The sequence below is a fragment of the Theobroma cacao genome, chromosome 4 (assembly GCF_053813885.1).
Source record: "Theobroma cacao isolate CCN51 chromosome 4, ASM5381388v1, whole genome shotgun sequence".
Taxonomy (NCBI): Eukaryota; Viridiplantae; Streptophyta; class Magnoliopsida; order Malvales; family Malvaceae; genus Theobroma; species Theobroma cacao.
Genome location: NC_142642.1, coordinates 30238989 through 30255215, shown reverse-complemented (window position 1 = coordinate 30255215; position 16227 = coordinate 30238989). Strand labels below are relative to the sequence as shown.

The 16227-nt window shown below is 32.3% G+C and overlaps 1 protein-coding gene across 1 annotated transcript; it reads left to right on the top strand.

The window, feature by feature from the left end:
* The first annotated feature begins 8224 nt into the window (after positions 1-8224).
* Positions 8225-15224, top strand: LOC18602064 (ALG6, ALG8 glycosyltransferase family). Its single transcript, XM_007033221.3, has 7 exons — positions 8225-8355; positions 8594-9027; positions 9124-9310; positions 9396-9503; positions 13364-13525; positions 14288-14540; positions 14628-15224. The coding sequence occupies exons 2-7, from the start codon at positions 8603-8605 to the stop codon at positions 15122-15124; spliced, it is 1632 nt and encodes a 543-aa protein (XP_007033283.1). The 5' UTR covers positions 8225-8355; positions 8594-8602; the 3' UTR covers positions 15125-15224.
* The last annotated feature ends 1003 nt before the right edge of the window (positions 15225-16227 follow it).

Genomic DNA, 16227 nt, shown 5'->3' with positions numbered 1-16227 from the left:
AATTATGTTTGAAAATTAATGTTTAGAATTATTGTTTGGATTTTCAATTAAAATGATTGGTAATATGCTAGAATTAAACATTAAGAATTTTGGGAATTATTGTTTAGAATTATTGTTTAGATTTTTAATTAAAATGATTGGTAATATGTTGGAATTAAACATTAAGAATTATGTTTGAAAATTAATATTTAGAATTATTGTTAAGATTTTTATTTAAAATAATTGACAATATGCTAGAATTAAACATTGGAATTAAAATTTGGGTATTATTTTTTCTTTGTAGGTGTCAACTAATAAGGAAACAAATTTCGCAACTAGTGAGATACCAACACCATCAACATTTACACCAAATGTTACTACTAGTTCTACTGAAGCCAACGAAACATGTGAAGTTGTAAGCAAAGTGTGAAAGTAAAGGGAGTCACCTTAATCTACATTGGTTATGTGGGATCACTTCACCAAATTTGTTGATAAGAAAGGTAACAAGAATGCTAAATGTTTTCATTGTGGTAAAGAATTGTGTGCTGATACAAAAAGAATGGAGCATCTTCTTTGAACAATCATATTAAAGTTTGTCTAAAGTCAAAATTAGTGTGTGATAGTACAGAGAACAAGCAAATGGAATTAGCTTTTGCTTCGGGAGGGGATGGGTTGGTAATAACTCTATGATAAAGAGTTATTTTGGTTTAATTTTAATAATAATTTAGCTAAGTTCTTGTAGTAATGCATAAAAATAAGTAGATTTTATTTAAATTATTTTAAATTAGTTAATTTATGTGAGTTAATATAATCTTAGTTAATTTTATGCTAATTTGGTGTTAATGTGGTTAGGATAGGTTGTTATTAATTTATTTGTGCTTTTATAGGTGTTTAATAAAGGAAGAATTTTAATGGAAAAAGAAGAGCAATTTTGAGGTGCAAACTTCTATTGCATATATTTTGGTATTTCAGCCATAACTTTCTCTAAAGAGCTTCAAATGAGATGATTGTTGAACCATTGGAAAGATAAGAGAAAACTATACAACTTTCATGTTAATTATTTCACCCAGTTCGACTTGGAAGGTGATCAAAATCTTATTGAAGTTAACGCATTGTAGCATTCCTAAAACAATTATGATTTCTGTTAATTAATTGGGCAAGGCTGCGACCCACATAATCTGATGAGGGAATCCCAATTGGGATTGACTTCTTTCTTCACCCAACTTGGCCTAACTTTAAAGCCTTATAAAAACAACCTTTTCGAAGACTAACAGAAAAACAAAAAAAAAACACCTATTTGACAGCTGAGATTCAAGCCATAAAATCATTGAAAAACAAGTCTTATTGGAGCTGAACATAAATTGAAAGATTTAAGAAGATTTATAGATCAAGAGTTTCGCTCTTGGAGTTTCTTTATTCTTTATTTTTCTTGGTTTAGTTTCAATGTTTAAATTTATTTTGATGATAATGTGTGACTTGATGAGAAATTAAATTGTTTATCTAAGATTATGATTGAACTCAATATGTAGTTTGATTTATTTATTTTTCTTTTACTAATGTTTGATGGATTTAAGTTGTTTATTTTATTCTATTCTTAATACTTCTAATTGCCTGATCACTAATTAAATTGAATTGGAAACTTAGGTTAAACCTTAACGAAAGAGATTTAGGTAGACCTTGAATAAAATAGCGTATGATCAAATGCACTTTGTTGATTAGGTGGTTTGATTTACATATAGGGTAAACATACACCTATAAGCCATATGTAGCAAATATTAGAGCACGAACTTAATGAATCTTTCTTCAATATAATTTGCATAGACATATAGTAAATTAATTGAGAGAAGTATTTTTATGAGAAACTCTACAAAGACTTGTAAATAATTTAGGACTATAAATTAGCAACTTAATCCATGAAGCTGAGTTAAAAGAGAGCGATAATAATTAGATGAAGTATTGAGGGATATCATAATCTTAAGTTTGGTAGTTAAGTGAGTTTTATTTACTATTTAATTTTAGTTTCAGTTTATTAGTTTTAATTTTTTTTATTTTAATTGTTTAGATAAAATTAAAGTGTTATAATTTTAGTAGTTAATAGTAGAAATTAAACAATTCTCTGTGAGAACGATATTTTACTTCATTACTATATTACTTGTTAACGATACATACACTTGCATGAGAAATCAACAACAAGTTTTTGATGTCGTTGTCAGAGATCAAACCCAAGTCGCCCTTATGACAGGCAAGAGTACTCACCATTATACTACAACGATATGGGGTAGGTCGCGGGGTTGGGTTTGGTTAATGTTGATGTGAAAAGAAAATGCCTCATGGGGTAGGCCATGGCCCAACCCTGAAGTGGGCTACCAATTGCCCACTACCCTCCATTGGGTTGCCAACATTGGGCAGCCCATTAACCAAACCTAACCCCCTCTTTTTATTTAGGCAGCCCACTACCCCATAAACCCTCTTTGTTGTGGGTTACCCACTCCTTATAACCTTTTCTCCCCCACCTTTTTTTTTATATGGGCTAGCAACAAATGACGGCCCATTACCCAATAAAACCCCTATTTTCTTTTCAACTATTTTTATTTATTTATTTATTTCTACATTAACTTTTATTTATTTTCTTTTTGTAGTAAAAAAAATTCCTCAAAAGTGAGAATAAAGAAGATGACAATGAGGAGAAGGATTAGAGCTTCTCCAAGATTCATCTAATCGTCAGGGGAGTATTCTTTACCTTTCTTTCATTTTTTACTAACATTGAGAACAATGTTTAGTTTAAGTTTGGGGGGTGAATTTATTATTCTAGTGGTGAATATTCTGTGGAGGTTTTAGATTTAATTTTATCTGCATACGTATTTACAAATAATTTAGGATTAGTGGGTAATGAATTTATTTCTTATTTGAATTTTAGGAATCTAAAGTAAAGTTGTGCTAATTTTTTCAATGATTTCTCTATCCAATGATGAGAACTAGTTGTCCTGAATTCTTAACTTTTGGTGAATAAGGTTTTTGTTTGGATTCATACTAAATTTTTTGTTAAGTATCATTGTTAGGATGTGATGTCCACAATTTTGAACACTATATCTTTTACTTTGAATTATTATGAATATCTAGAAAATGTTTATATTGATGTGAACTGTAGATTATGTCATGATCTAAAATTTGCTTGATTTTCTCTCAATGTGAAATCTTAGGCAATACTTAGTTAAGGAGATGATTAAGCCATCTTTGGACAGTTTGAGCCTAAAAAGCTAACATTGTTAAATCTTTATTCCTAGTATACCCCTTTGAGTCTAATTTCCCTTTTCTTTGCTTAATTACATAATAATTAGCTTAGCCTTAAAATAAAATTTCATTTTCAATTTTGCAACCCTCACTCCTAAGTATGTATATTATTTTAGGAAATATAAATTGAGTTAAATGTTGAAAAAGGTGGAAACGTGATGTTGATATGAAGAAAAAAGTTTGAAATATGAAAAATAACCCTACTACTTATAATACAAATAAAATAAGTTTGGGGATGTGAAATTGTGAAATTGTGAAACGAAAAAAAAAATGTGTTAAAAGAAAAAAAAAAGAAAAAAACAGTTCAAATGTGGAAGAAAATGTGCACTTGGAGAAGGAAAATAGAGCTCTATAGATAGGTCTTAAAATAATTATGTGCTTAAGGTGATTTGAGTCATATTAATATCCTTTATCATACCTTAACCCTAGCCATATATTTCAAGCTTTATAAATCCTTATTGATCCCTAGTTTTGTATAAGTTACATCAGTGGAGAGAGAGATGAAAAGTAAACATATGGAATCTAGTACTAATTTTAAATTTGTGTTGGCATAAATTTATCCAGATATCATGATATTCTTGGTAAAAGACTTCACACACACACGAAAATCCATTCGAGAATGTGCTTGCATTAGAATTGAAATATGAATTTGAATTATGCCTATATATTTCCTTAGGTTAATCATTGATAGATATACTTTTGAGGAAATTAAGGGGAATAATTGAGTTGATGCACTTTATCTCTAATAGTAGTAGTAGTAACTATATTTATTTTGTTTTCACTATTTAAAATTTATTTCGTCAGTTAGTTTCTTTTCCATATTTTGCTCGAGGACTAGCAAAATATTAAGTTTGAAGGTGTGATAACTCTATGATATAAAGTTATTTGGGCTTAATTTTGATAATAATTTAGCTTAGTTCTTGTAGTAATGCATAAAAATTAGTAGATTTTATTTAAATTATTTTAAATTAGTTAATTTAGGTGAGTCAAGCTAATCTTGTTAATTTTATACTTAATTTGGTGTTAATGTGGTTAAGATAGGTTGTTATTAATTTATTTATACTTCTATAGGTGTTTAATAGAGGAAGAATTTTAATGGAAAAAAGAGAGTAATTTTGAGGTGCAGATTTCCACTGCACATGTTTTGGTATTTTGGTCATAACTTTCTTTACAAAACTTTCAAATGAGATGATTTTTAAACCATTGGAAAGATAAGAGAAAACTCTACAACTTTCATGTTAACTATTCGCCCAGTTTGGCCTAAAAGGTAGTCAAAAATCTTGTTGAAATTGACACACTGCAACAGTCATAGAGCAATTACGATTTCTGTTAATTAATTGGACAAGGCTGTGACCCACATAATCTGATGAGGAAATTCCAATTGGAATTGACTTCTTTCTTCACCAAACTTGACCTAACTTCAAAGCCCTATAAAACACAACCTTTCAAAAGACTAAAAGAAGAACAAAAAAAAAACACCAAATTCATAGTTGAGATTCAAGCCACAAAATCATTGAAAAACAAGTCTCATTGGAGCTAAAAAGAAATTGAAGGATTTAAGAAGATTTGGAGATCAAGAGTTTCGCTCTTGGAGTTTCTTTATTCTTTATTTTTCTTGGTTTAGTTTCAATGTTTAAATTTATTTTAATGACAATGTGTGACCTGATGAGGAATTAAATTGTTTATCTAAGATTATCATTGAACTCAATATGTAGTCTATTTTATTTATCTCTTTTTTACTTATGTTTGATGGATTTAAATTGTTTATTTTATTCTGTTCTTAATGCTTCTAATTGCCTGATCACCAATTAGATTGAATTGAAAACTTAAATTAAACCTTAACGAAGGAGATTTAGGTAAACCTTGAATAAAATAGCATATGATCGAATACACTTAGTTGATTAGGTGGTTTGATTTGCATATAGGGTAGACATACACCTAGAACCATACGTAGCCAAAATTAGAGGATGAACTTAATGAATCTTTCTTTAATATAATTTGCATAGACATATAGCAAATTAATTGAAAGATGTATTTTTATAAGAAACTCAACAAAGATTTGTAAATAATTTAGAACTCTAGTTTAGTAACTTAATCCATTAAACTGAGTTAAGAGAGAAAGAGAGAGAGAATAATCAGATGAAGTATTGAGAGATATCATAATCTTAGGTTTGGTAGTTAAGTGAGTTTTCGTTACTATTTAATTTTAGTTTCAATTTATTAGTTTTAATTTTTCTTTTTTATTTTAATTGTTTGGATAAAATTAGAGTGTTATAATTTTAGTAGTTAATAGTAGGAATTAAACAATTCTCTGTGGGAACGATACTCTAGTTCATTATTATATTACTTGTTAACGATACGTGCACTTGCATGAAAAATCAACAATAGTTGGGTAGTTGGAAGTTTGAGCAAGAGGCAATTAGAAGGAGTTTAGCTAAGATGATCGTTTTAGATGAATTGCCTTTTAAGTTTGTGGAAAATCAAGGATATAGGAAACACATAAACAAAGCATGTCCTAGATTTCGTATACCGCCACGATGGACTATTGCTAGGGATTGTTATAAGATTTATACTGATGAAAAAACTCGAAAGAGAAAATTGTTAAGATCATGTCCTGGTAGAATGTGTCTCACCACTGACACACGGACTTCGATACAAAGAATTAATTATGTGTCTAACTGCCCATTTTATTGATAATAATTAGAAGTTGTAAAAAAGAATTTTGACCTTTTGTCCCATTACAAGTCACAAAGTTGAGGCCATTGATAAGGCAATTAGTAAATGTTTGTTTGATTAGGGGATCCAAAAGATTTTTTCTATCACTGTTGATAATGCTAGCTCAAATGATGTTGCAATAGGACATTTTAAGAAAAAATTTAATATTGCTGGAACTAGTGTTTTAGGAGGTAGATTTTTCATGTGAGATGCATTACTCATATTGTTAATCTTGTGGTCTCTGATGGATTAAAGGATATCAATACCTCAATGGCTCGTGTTAAAGAATGCAGTGAGATATGTTAGACAATCTCCTATTAGATTAGCCAAGTTTAAGGAGTGTGCTGCTAGTGCAAGAGTTGAGAGCAAGTGTTTATTGTATTTGGATGTGAGCACTAGATGGAATTCTACTTTTTTTTTTTTTATGTTGGATACTGCTTTGAAATTTCAGAGGGCTTTTGCATCATTTGAATTATGTGATAATAGCTCCATACTTAAGCTAATAAGGTTGGGAGATGGGGTGCCCGATGATAGAGATTAGGCAAATATTAGGAGGATTTCTCGTTTCTTAAAATAATTTTATGATTTGACCTTGAGTGTTTCAGGCACATCTTACATAACTGCTAATTCTTTTCTAGATTCCATTTTTGATATGTATACCACTTTGATTGAATGGCAAAATGGTGATGATGTTGATTTATGGTCTATGGCAATTAAGATGAAAAAGAAATTTGACAAGTATTGGGGGAATATGGACAAAGTGAATTTGGTGTTGTTCACTATTGCTATACTTGATCAGAGGAAAAAGTTTTCTTATGTTGAATTCACTTTGCTAGAAATGTATCCTCCTACTCAAGCCTAAATGATGATTTCTTTAGTGACACAAACAATGGATAAGTTGTTTCATTGTTATAAAAATATGTTACAACCTCCATCTCATGTTGATGAAAGTGGTTAAGACTGTCCAATGTCCATGAGACAAAGCACTAGTGGTGGTTGTAGTGATACTGTTGCTTCAACTTTGATTGGCAAGGATATAAAACATACTAAAAAAAGATTGGATATGTTTAAGAAGCACCATTTCAACATTGGGTCAAAAGAGTTGAAAAAAAAATTGGAGAAATATTTATCTAAGCTTGTGGATAATGACAATTTCGATGATGATGAGTTTGATGTTCTCATGTGGTGGAAACTTAATTAGTTTAGGTTTCCTGTACTTGCCACTATTATTCGTGATGTTTTGGCTATTCTCGTATCAATAATTGCTTCATAATTCGCTTTTAGTACCGGTGGATGTGTGCTTGATGCATATAGGACTAATAATTTAATTTATTAGATTTGTTAAAGATTAATTTACCATGTTTGTACTTTTATTTTTTAAATTTGACTAATATTGCATTAGGGACAATAGCTAAGTCTGAGCTTGAGTTGGACTAACATGTTATCTGTATTGGCTATTTGTACTTTTTAAGTAATGTTATCATTAGGTAGTATGCAATATTTGTATTACATTTATAATTCACTTATATTATCTTACCACAAAAATTTATACTAATTATATATTTGCTTTTAACATTTTTAGGAGCATGTTTTATAAAATCGTTGAATTGAAGTTGGAGCCTTGGAAATGCATTTTTTGAAATTTAGTAATTTATGTTGTGAAACTTTGAGTTGTGTAACTTTTCTTTGTTTATTTATTATATGAAGATTAATCTTAATTTCTTTATGATCATATTTAATTATAGAACTTTTGAAACTAATATTTATTTATTAATTATATAAAGATTAATGTTTATTTATTACATGAAGATTAATACTATTAACTATTTAAAAAAATAGGTCTAAAAGATTACATATAAATATATGAACCTAAAATAACTATTTATAAGGAATTATATAAAAAAGTCCAAGTCAAACAAAAAAAAACCATTTACAAAGGATTGAATAAAAAAAAGCCCAAATCAATCCAAATTAACCCAAATCAATTCAAAATAGATAAAGTCAACCCACTTAAAAAACCGATTGAATTGAAGCCGTTTAAAATCGATCAAAACTGGCCTCTTACACAGTTTGGTTTAGACGATTTTAAAGGTCAATATTTTTAATAGATTTTAAAAAAAATGAACTGAAAATAAAAAATACTGAATCGGGCTTTCTCTTAAATTTTAGATATATAAATATGAATTTAGTACTGTAGATTAAATGGGCCAGTAAGCTTATAAATCTATCCGTCCATGTCAAGTTACTAGGCCACATATTCTCTTCCATAACCCAGCCCGGCTTACCCTTGTTGTTCAAATCCAAGATTACCTCTCTCTCTCTCTCTCTCTCTCTCCCTTCTTCTCTGATTCAGGGCCTCGCTTCTCCCAGGTCAGCCCTACCTCTCTTCCTTTCTTCTCTCTGTTTATTTTGCATTTCTTCCCTACTTGACACAAGTTAATTAATCAGTTGGTTACTTGAATTTCTGGGTTTTTAACGTTGATATTTGTCACAGTAGTTATTAAGAAAATTCTTGATTTCCTCTTGTTTATGCTTTTACATGCATTGTTTTTTATTGTTATGAATCTGCTTAAATTTTTATTGACGAATTGAACTTTCTACGCCGTAGTGAAAAAGAATGAAGAAAAAAAGAGGAATGGAAAAAGTTAAGAGGCTGGAAGATATGGTAAATGCTGAGAATGATGATAGTGAAGGTGATCCTTGGTGGTGGCTGGTTCAAAAAGGGATTAAACATTCGTTCCTTTGTATATCCCTATTCGCGCTATTGGTACGCGTAGCTGTTGGTCTCCATCCATATTCCGGTGCCAAAACTCCCCCCAAGTATGGGGATTACGAGGCACAAAGGCATTGGATGGAGATTACTCTTAATCTTCCAGCCAAGGACTGGTACCGCAACAGCAGTGTTAACAATCTTAGTTATTGGGGCCTTGATTATCCACCGTTAACTGCTTATCAGAGTTACATTCATGGGGTTTTCCTTAAAACTTTCGATCCTGACTCTGTTGCGCTTTTTACTTCCCGGGGTCATGAGTCCTATCTTGGGTTGGTATTTTGTGGTTTCGCATTGTTGCTTCTTTTTATGTTTCCCAGTTTTGAGTTTGTTGTGTCTGATTGTAGTGTTTGGGCACATATGTGCAGGAAATTGCTCATGAGATGGACAGTTTTATTTTCTGATGTGCTGATATTCTTCCCAGCAGTTCTTTATTTTGTGTTTGTGTATCGTGCCATGCAGTCTGGCAGGGGCCGTAAAAGTGATGTAGCATGGCACATTGCAATTATTCTACTCAACCCATGCCTGATCCTAATTGACCATGGTCATTTTCAGGTTTTATTACCTCCATTTTCCTCTCTATTTCTACTAAATTATGGAAGATCACATTGGATCTAATATCTGTTTGGTTCTGTTGCAGTACAATTGTATCAGCTTGGGTTTTACCATGGCCGCTGTTGCTGCATCACTCTCTCAGAGGGATCCTGTGGCTTCTGTCCTATATTGTCTTGCTCTCAACCATAAACAGGTGCTTTCTGGTTTAGCTGTTGCTTTATATTACTATTCTGCGATCCTTTTTCCATTTATCCAAAGAATCTATTTACTGCTGATCAAATGTGGGGCTTATTGCATTCATGTACTGTTGATTGTTCTTTCTCTGTAAGTCTCCTAGTTATCACTTGACAGAAATAACTGTATAATGTCATACAATTTCAAGTAGTCGATAAATGCTAATTGATGTGAAAGGAAGGATTACGTGTAAGAATTCAAATGGCACGTATAGAACAGTAGATGATTTGTGAGGTAACAACTAACATTGAAGATAATTCTTCTACGGAAGGTCAATTTAAATATTGGTGTTGCCTATATTTTTATCGAAGTCACTCCTATGAGAAATTGTGACTATTCTTTGATTTGATAATTCTGGACATGATGAGACAAGAAAGAAAATGAAGGAAATGGAAAAATGTGGCTATGATCCTTTTGCTTGACAGGGTTTCAGTATGTCTTTTAATATTAAATCACTGATTCCCGTATCATATGGAAACTTTCAATATGTGTTAAGAACTTGTCTTACATATGACCAAATATGGCTTTTGTAGAGAATACCCTTTTGTTGCTTTTGCGGAGAATACTCTTTTGTTAAGTGCATTTTCATTGCTGGACATGACAAAGCTGTTAGCTGTATGAGAGATGATTGTTAGAAACTATTCACAAGTGGTGTGCACATTCTGTCCTGTCATGCAGACTAATTTTATTTCATTCATGATGACATAGGACATGATGAACATTTCCAGCTGTTTCCCTGCATTTAAGAATATAGATCCATGAAAAGAAACTTTGATGATGATCATTATGCTTTAACTGAACTGATGAAGAAGGTTGTGTTAAGTCTTCAGTTGTAATATTTGTTGCTTTTCTTGTATCATGGGTATATGAGCATATCTGCTGGAATCTTGATAAACCAGCAAGCTTTAGAATACCTGAACCTCTAATTTGAATCGTGGATGAACTTCTGATCTGATGTAGTCGAAAGATTTAGGGCAATTAGAACTCAACAATTACGGCTAGAATAGGGTTGATTGTGTTGGAACAATAGAAAGATAATTGGGTTTTTTAAAGAAACCTCTTGAATAAATATTCAAAATAACAAAAGATGATAATAATAATCCTATATCTAGGATTATCTTTTTATAATAGCTTAGATAAATCCTAATCAAATAGTAATCTTAATCTTAAATAAATACTTAAAAGTACTAAAATTCTAATAAGATAAGAAAAAGAATCTCAAACTAAATAAAATAAAGAAAATAAAATCCTAAAATAACGAAAATACTAAATAAAATAAAATTCTTGATGCGCCTGCATCAGTCTCCTTTGGTCAGAAAAGACTCGTCTTCAACAAGTAGGCCTTAACATACTTCTCATAGATGCTTGGATTCACTTGTTTCAATTCCTCTACATTACTACCTGCAGCTTCAAAATTTTCAGCAAATAAATACCTAGTCATTTTGCTGATTTTGCTATTTGTAAGGCTTGAAGTTGCTGATTGTTTAGTCTTTTTTTTAAGAGGATATATAGTATACCTCTTATTATCCTTGTAGAAGGAATAGGTATTTGGCTTTGTCTTATGATCCATATCATGATCATACAATCAAGGTCTACCAACAAGAATGTGACCAACATCCATTGGCACATCACATAAAGCGTTATCATCCAAGTTATCTCCTATAGTGAATTTCATCAAACATTGAGTAGTTACCGGTACCCCATGTCCTTTCTTTAGCCACTTAATCTTCTAAGGATGAGGATGTTTGCTTGTAGGAAGCTTCAATTTGTCTACCGCCTCTTTTAAAATAATATTTTACATGGTTCCTCCATCAATAACGAGATCACACACTTTATCTTAACAAACGTGTGTGGAATATACTTCGTCTCCAATTTTCTTCTTCTTCATTGATTGTTGTAGTCATCACTCTTTTTACCACCAAGGACTCGCCTTGTGCAGGATACACATTAATTTCTTCTATTTCCTCATCATATTTATCGTAAATGGGTTATAATTCCTCTCTAAATTCTACTAAGTTTGCCTTTCTTTGTGGGCAAGCAAAAGAAGTGTGTCCCTTATTCCCACAAGTAAAACATTGAATATGGGAATTGCTGCCTCTTTTATTTATATGAGAACCAGAACTGTTTTGTCCACCATAAGGCATTATACTCTTGCCTTTATGCGTTCTTTTCAACGTTGGTTGCACCTTCATTAGTTTTATTGGTTGTGGTAGTCTCTCGATAATTTTGTTGGGATGTTTGGTAACCTTGTCTTGCTCCAGAATTGTTTTGCCAATCGGTGCCATATAAGAGCTTTCTAGCACCATAGCATGAAACTCGTTTTTCTGCTAATAAAGCATATGGAGGAGCATCTTCAATGTTGTATAAACGAACTACTTCCATCTCGTCTCTAATAGAATGATTCAAACCAGTAAGATTAGAAGAAGTAATTTGTTCGTTACTCTCAGCTAACCCAACCCGAATTAATAAGTTATTGAACTCCGATGTATACTCCTTAATAGTCATGTTATTTTGCTTCAAACAATGAAACTTTTCATATAATTCCATAGTATAATCAGCAGGTAAAAATTGCTTTCATAATTTACTTTTCATGTGCTCCCAAGTGTTGACTTTAAGCTTCTCTTGTTGTGCACGTTGGTCTTCAACTCTCTTCCACCATTGAAGTGTAGTACCCTCCAATTTCAGCTTTACAAATAACACTTTTCTATTCTTTGCCATGGGTTTCCATTTAAAGTAAGTTTTCAAACTAGCTTTCCAATCCAAATATTCCTCCGCATGAAATTCCCCATAAAAATCAGTTACTTTGATTTTGATTCCTGCACCATATAAATCAAGAGCATGTAATAACCGGCCTTCCAATCCAACTCTTGCTGTTTGATTTGCGGGTCCATTTTCATGAAAGGGATTCTCGTTCTCATAGTCATCATCATCCTCAAGATCTTGAATCTCAAGGAGGTTGTGGTCACTTTCCGGATTCTCCATTCGGGCTCCCACTGGTTCTCGACGCTGCAAGGCTTGCACAGCTCAGGTCAATTCATCAATCATTCTCCGCATCTCTGCTAACTCAACCTGTTGGGGCTGATTGCCTTTACCATAGTCTCTTAGTTAAAAAAATAGTAGGATCGTTTGCTTTGATACCACTTGATGTAGCCAAAAGGTTTAGGGCAATTAGAACTCAACAATTAGGGCTAGAATAGGGTTGATTGTGTTGGAATTGGGTTTTTTAAAGAAATCTCTTGAATAAATATTCAAAATAACAAAAGATGATAATAATAATCCTATATCTATGATCACCTATTTATAATAGCTAAGATAAATCCTAATCAAATAGTAATCCTAATCCTAAATAAAGACTTAAAGTATTAAAATTCTAATAAAGATAGGAAAAAGAATATCAAACTAAATAAAATAAAGAAAATAAAATCTAAGGTAACAAAAATATTAAATAAAATAAAATTCTTGATGCACCTGCATCATGATCCTTTCCAAGAATAGTCATATTGCTCTAGTCTGGTTTTAGACCAAATTGGCTTTCATTTGATTATTCTTGGTGAAACTCTTTTGATATACTAGCATGGGGGCTATATTTCGGTTAAGAAAGAAGCAGAGGTTATGCTTAGAAATGAAGAGGTGTGGCTGAGATATCTAACTGATCAATTAAATTTAACATGAAAAGTTAATTTCTCCACTTAAAAATTGACTTAAAATTTATTTCAATAGGTCTTTGTGTTTGCTTCTACAAGATGTTGATGTATCATTGCTGATTTATTCTGGATTAGTTTTTTAATGTGGATCTTCCTATGTTTTTATGTTTTCCAGATGAGTGCATATTTTGCACCTGCATTTTTTAGCTATCTATTAGGTAAATGCCTGAGGCATAAGAATCCACTGCTTGAGGTGTCAAAGCTGGGATTGATGGTTATAGGAACGTTTGCAATTGTCTGGTGGCCATATCTTCATTCAAAAGATGCTGCTTTCAGTGTAAGTGGCAGAATGAAATCCTTTTCTCTTTTTCTTTTCTGCTTTTCCTCACACCTAGTTCCTATTCTCCAATTAGCTTTCTGTTCTTCCATAGCTTGCTCTTATTTATTTTAAAAGCATAGTTCTCTTTGCCATTTTTCCTCTTGCTTGTTTGTTAGTCTAATATACAGAACTTATGGTTGTTCCAAGAGAACTTGAATGTCCCTATTTTAATTACTTTTTAATAAATTTTTACTATTGAACACACTTGTACTTATGGGATTTATTTTGGATTGGCAACTCAATTGTAATTTTTTTTTTGTCAAACAAGTAAGCGGTCAGATGCTTTTCCCAATATTTAATCATATTGCATTTAACTAGTATATCTATCTTTCTAGTTGAAATTAGAACTCAAGGGAAAAAGCAGACAAGTTCATCCATCAAAGTATCCCATCTTGTAATAATCTTATTCTGGAGAGTATCATTTTCTGAGAGGACTATAAGAAACTCATCGACATTCTCATCAGGATATATGGAAAAAAATTTTAAACCCAGTATTTTTTCTTATGTTCCATTTATCCGAGATGACTGATCTTGTTTATGGGATTGAATACTGAAATTACTGACACCTATCCTGCTGTACTGGTTCTATAACCTGTAGCTTCAATCTTGTTGAAAGGAAACTTTCATGTATATATATATATATATATATTTAAAAAATAAGGCATTCTAGATATTGAAGAAAGCTATTGCCCTTTCCTCTAATATTTGTACCTCTTGCAGGTTCTATCTCGTCTTGCTCCATTCGAGAGAGGGATATACGAGGATTATGTGGCTAATTTTTGGTGCACCACTTCAGTGCTTGTAAAATGGAAAAAAGTATTTACTACACAATCATTGAGAATTTTTAGCCTTGCTGCAACCGTTTTAACCTGTCTACCCTCAATGGTTCAACAAGTGCTTGCTCCAAGCAGTAAGGGCTTTCTTTATGGGCTGCTAAATAGTTCTTTGTCGTTCTACTTATTCTCATTTCAAGGTATGTATTTCCTTTCTGTTTTCATCCTTCTAGCCTTTTATTTTTACCCCCTAGCAGTTCTCAGCATCACTACTTCCCCTTCTGCAGTGCACGAGAAGTCTATTCTGCTTCCACTTCTGCCTCTTAGCCTGTTAGCTCTGGAAGAGCCTCGTTCTTTGTTGTGGTTAACACACTTTGCCATGTTCTCTATGTTTCCTCTTCTACAACGTGACAAACTGGTTCTAGCATATATGGCTCTTTATGCTCTCTTTGTCCTTCTCTATTTTGCACCTGGTGGGCCAGGTGGAAGATGCAACAGCAGCAAAACCCTTGATCATAAACAAAAGGCCAAGAAAGGCACGAAGTTTGTTTCTTCCGTTGCTTTCCACCCACTTGTAATGGGCTTTCTCTGTTTGTGTTCTCTTATTCTGCATGTTATTTACTTGACTATGCGTCCTCCAAAGAAGTATCCTTTCCTTTTTGAGGCAGTGATTATGCTTCTCTGCTTTTCTCAGTTCATTATATTTACTTTTTACTTTAATTCAAAGCAATGGATGTTGTTGAAACATCTTACATCGAAAGATAAACAAAAGAAGCTTATCTGATTGTTCACTAACATTAACTTCATGAGAAGTACTACTTTTTATTGGGATGTGGCAGCAGACTCGTTTGTGAATACTTGGTGAATGGATTTTCATTATGCCAGACTTATCTTCATCTCTTTCTGGATGTTTTCCGGCTAAATTGTGTTGGCATGATTTTGTATCTGAATGACCACCTTGACATGCCATGTGATAGGAGTACGACTGATTGACTATGTGAATAAAGGTAGTGAAAGTGTCAGAAGCGCCTTTGCAAGGGTTCTTAACAATGAACTGGGGTTGCCCATATGGAATTTTTCCGCTCGCAGCAAGTTACTTGATTTTCCTTCTTATTCCCCTTAAAGAAGAAAAGAGAAAATGGGCAGTAAAGTCTTGAACTCATTCTGGCTTTTTAAGTAAAAAGAGACTTAAACAAGAACCGGGCTATAGTGTGCCTGCTTCATAGGTTGGATTAGGCTAAGGTTCTGATTCTCTAATAATCCTGGTTTACTCATTCCTTCTTTGGTTAACTGGGAAGCTGGCAGATAGCTCATGCACCTTAAAAAGAAAAAAAAAAAAGGTGAAAAATGGGAGCATAAAACACCTCCATTCTAGACTTAATCTCAATCTCTGAAGAAGTTCATTGAATGGGATCTATATGCTTAGCATCTTTATCTTAAATTACTTTCAGCCAAGCCTTCACACTTACTTAACACAGCATGCGTATGGACCATCACAACTGTTATTAGACTTAACTAGAAAGAGAATAGGTTCTATCCCTGAAATCCACAGACCAAGTCTATGCCTAAATCAGACTTAACTAATTAAAGGAAACAAAAGCATTGATTCCAAAACAGACTCCCTTCTGAGTACACATTGAGAGGTAGTATTTTTCCCTTCTCATAAATTCTGGGGTTAGCAATTCTGCGTTAATAGGTCCTTATGGTTTCGCGTCAAAATTACAAGAATAATGGATAAATCGGTTCAAAGAATTGTGCTAAAGGGGTCTTGACCCTCACACGACACGTTTGTTTGTATTAGAGTTATAAGATAAGGAACAATTAATACATATAATCAGATAAGTCGATCGTGTGTATGATACGACGCAATTGATCTATTGAATTTAT

Excerpts from the sequence above, each read along its gene's own strand:
- LOC18602064 (XM_007033221.3), top strand. The coding sequence starts at position 8,603 with ATGAAGAAAAAAAGAGGAATGGAAAAAGTTAAGAGGCTGGAAGATATG. Across the intron at positions 9,311-9,395 it reads TTGACCATGGTCATTTTCAG|TACAATTGTATCAGCTTGGG; the intron begins GTTTTATTACCT and ends GTTCTGTTGCAG. Across the intron at positions 13,526-14,287 it reads CAAAAGATGCTGCTTTCAGT|GTTCTATCTCGTCTTGCTCC; the intron begins GTAAGTGGCAGA and ends TACCTCTTGCAG.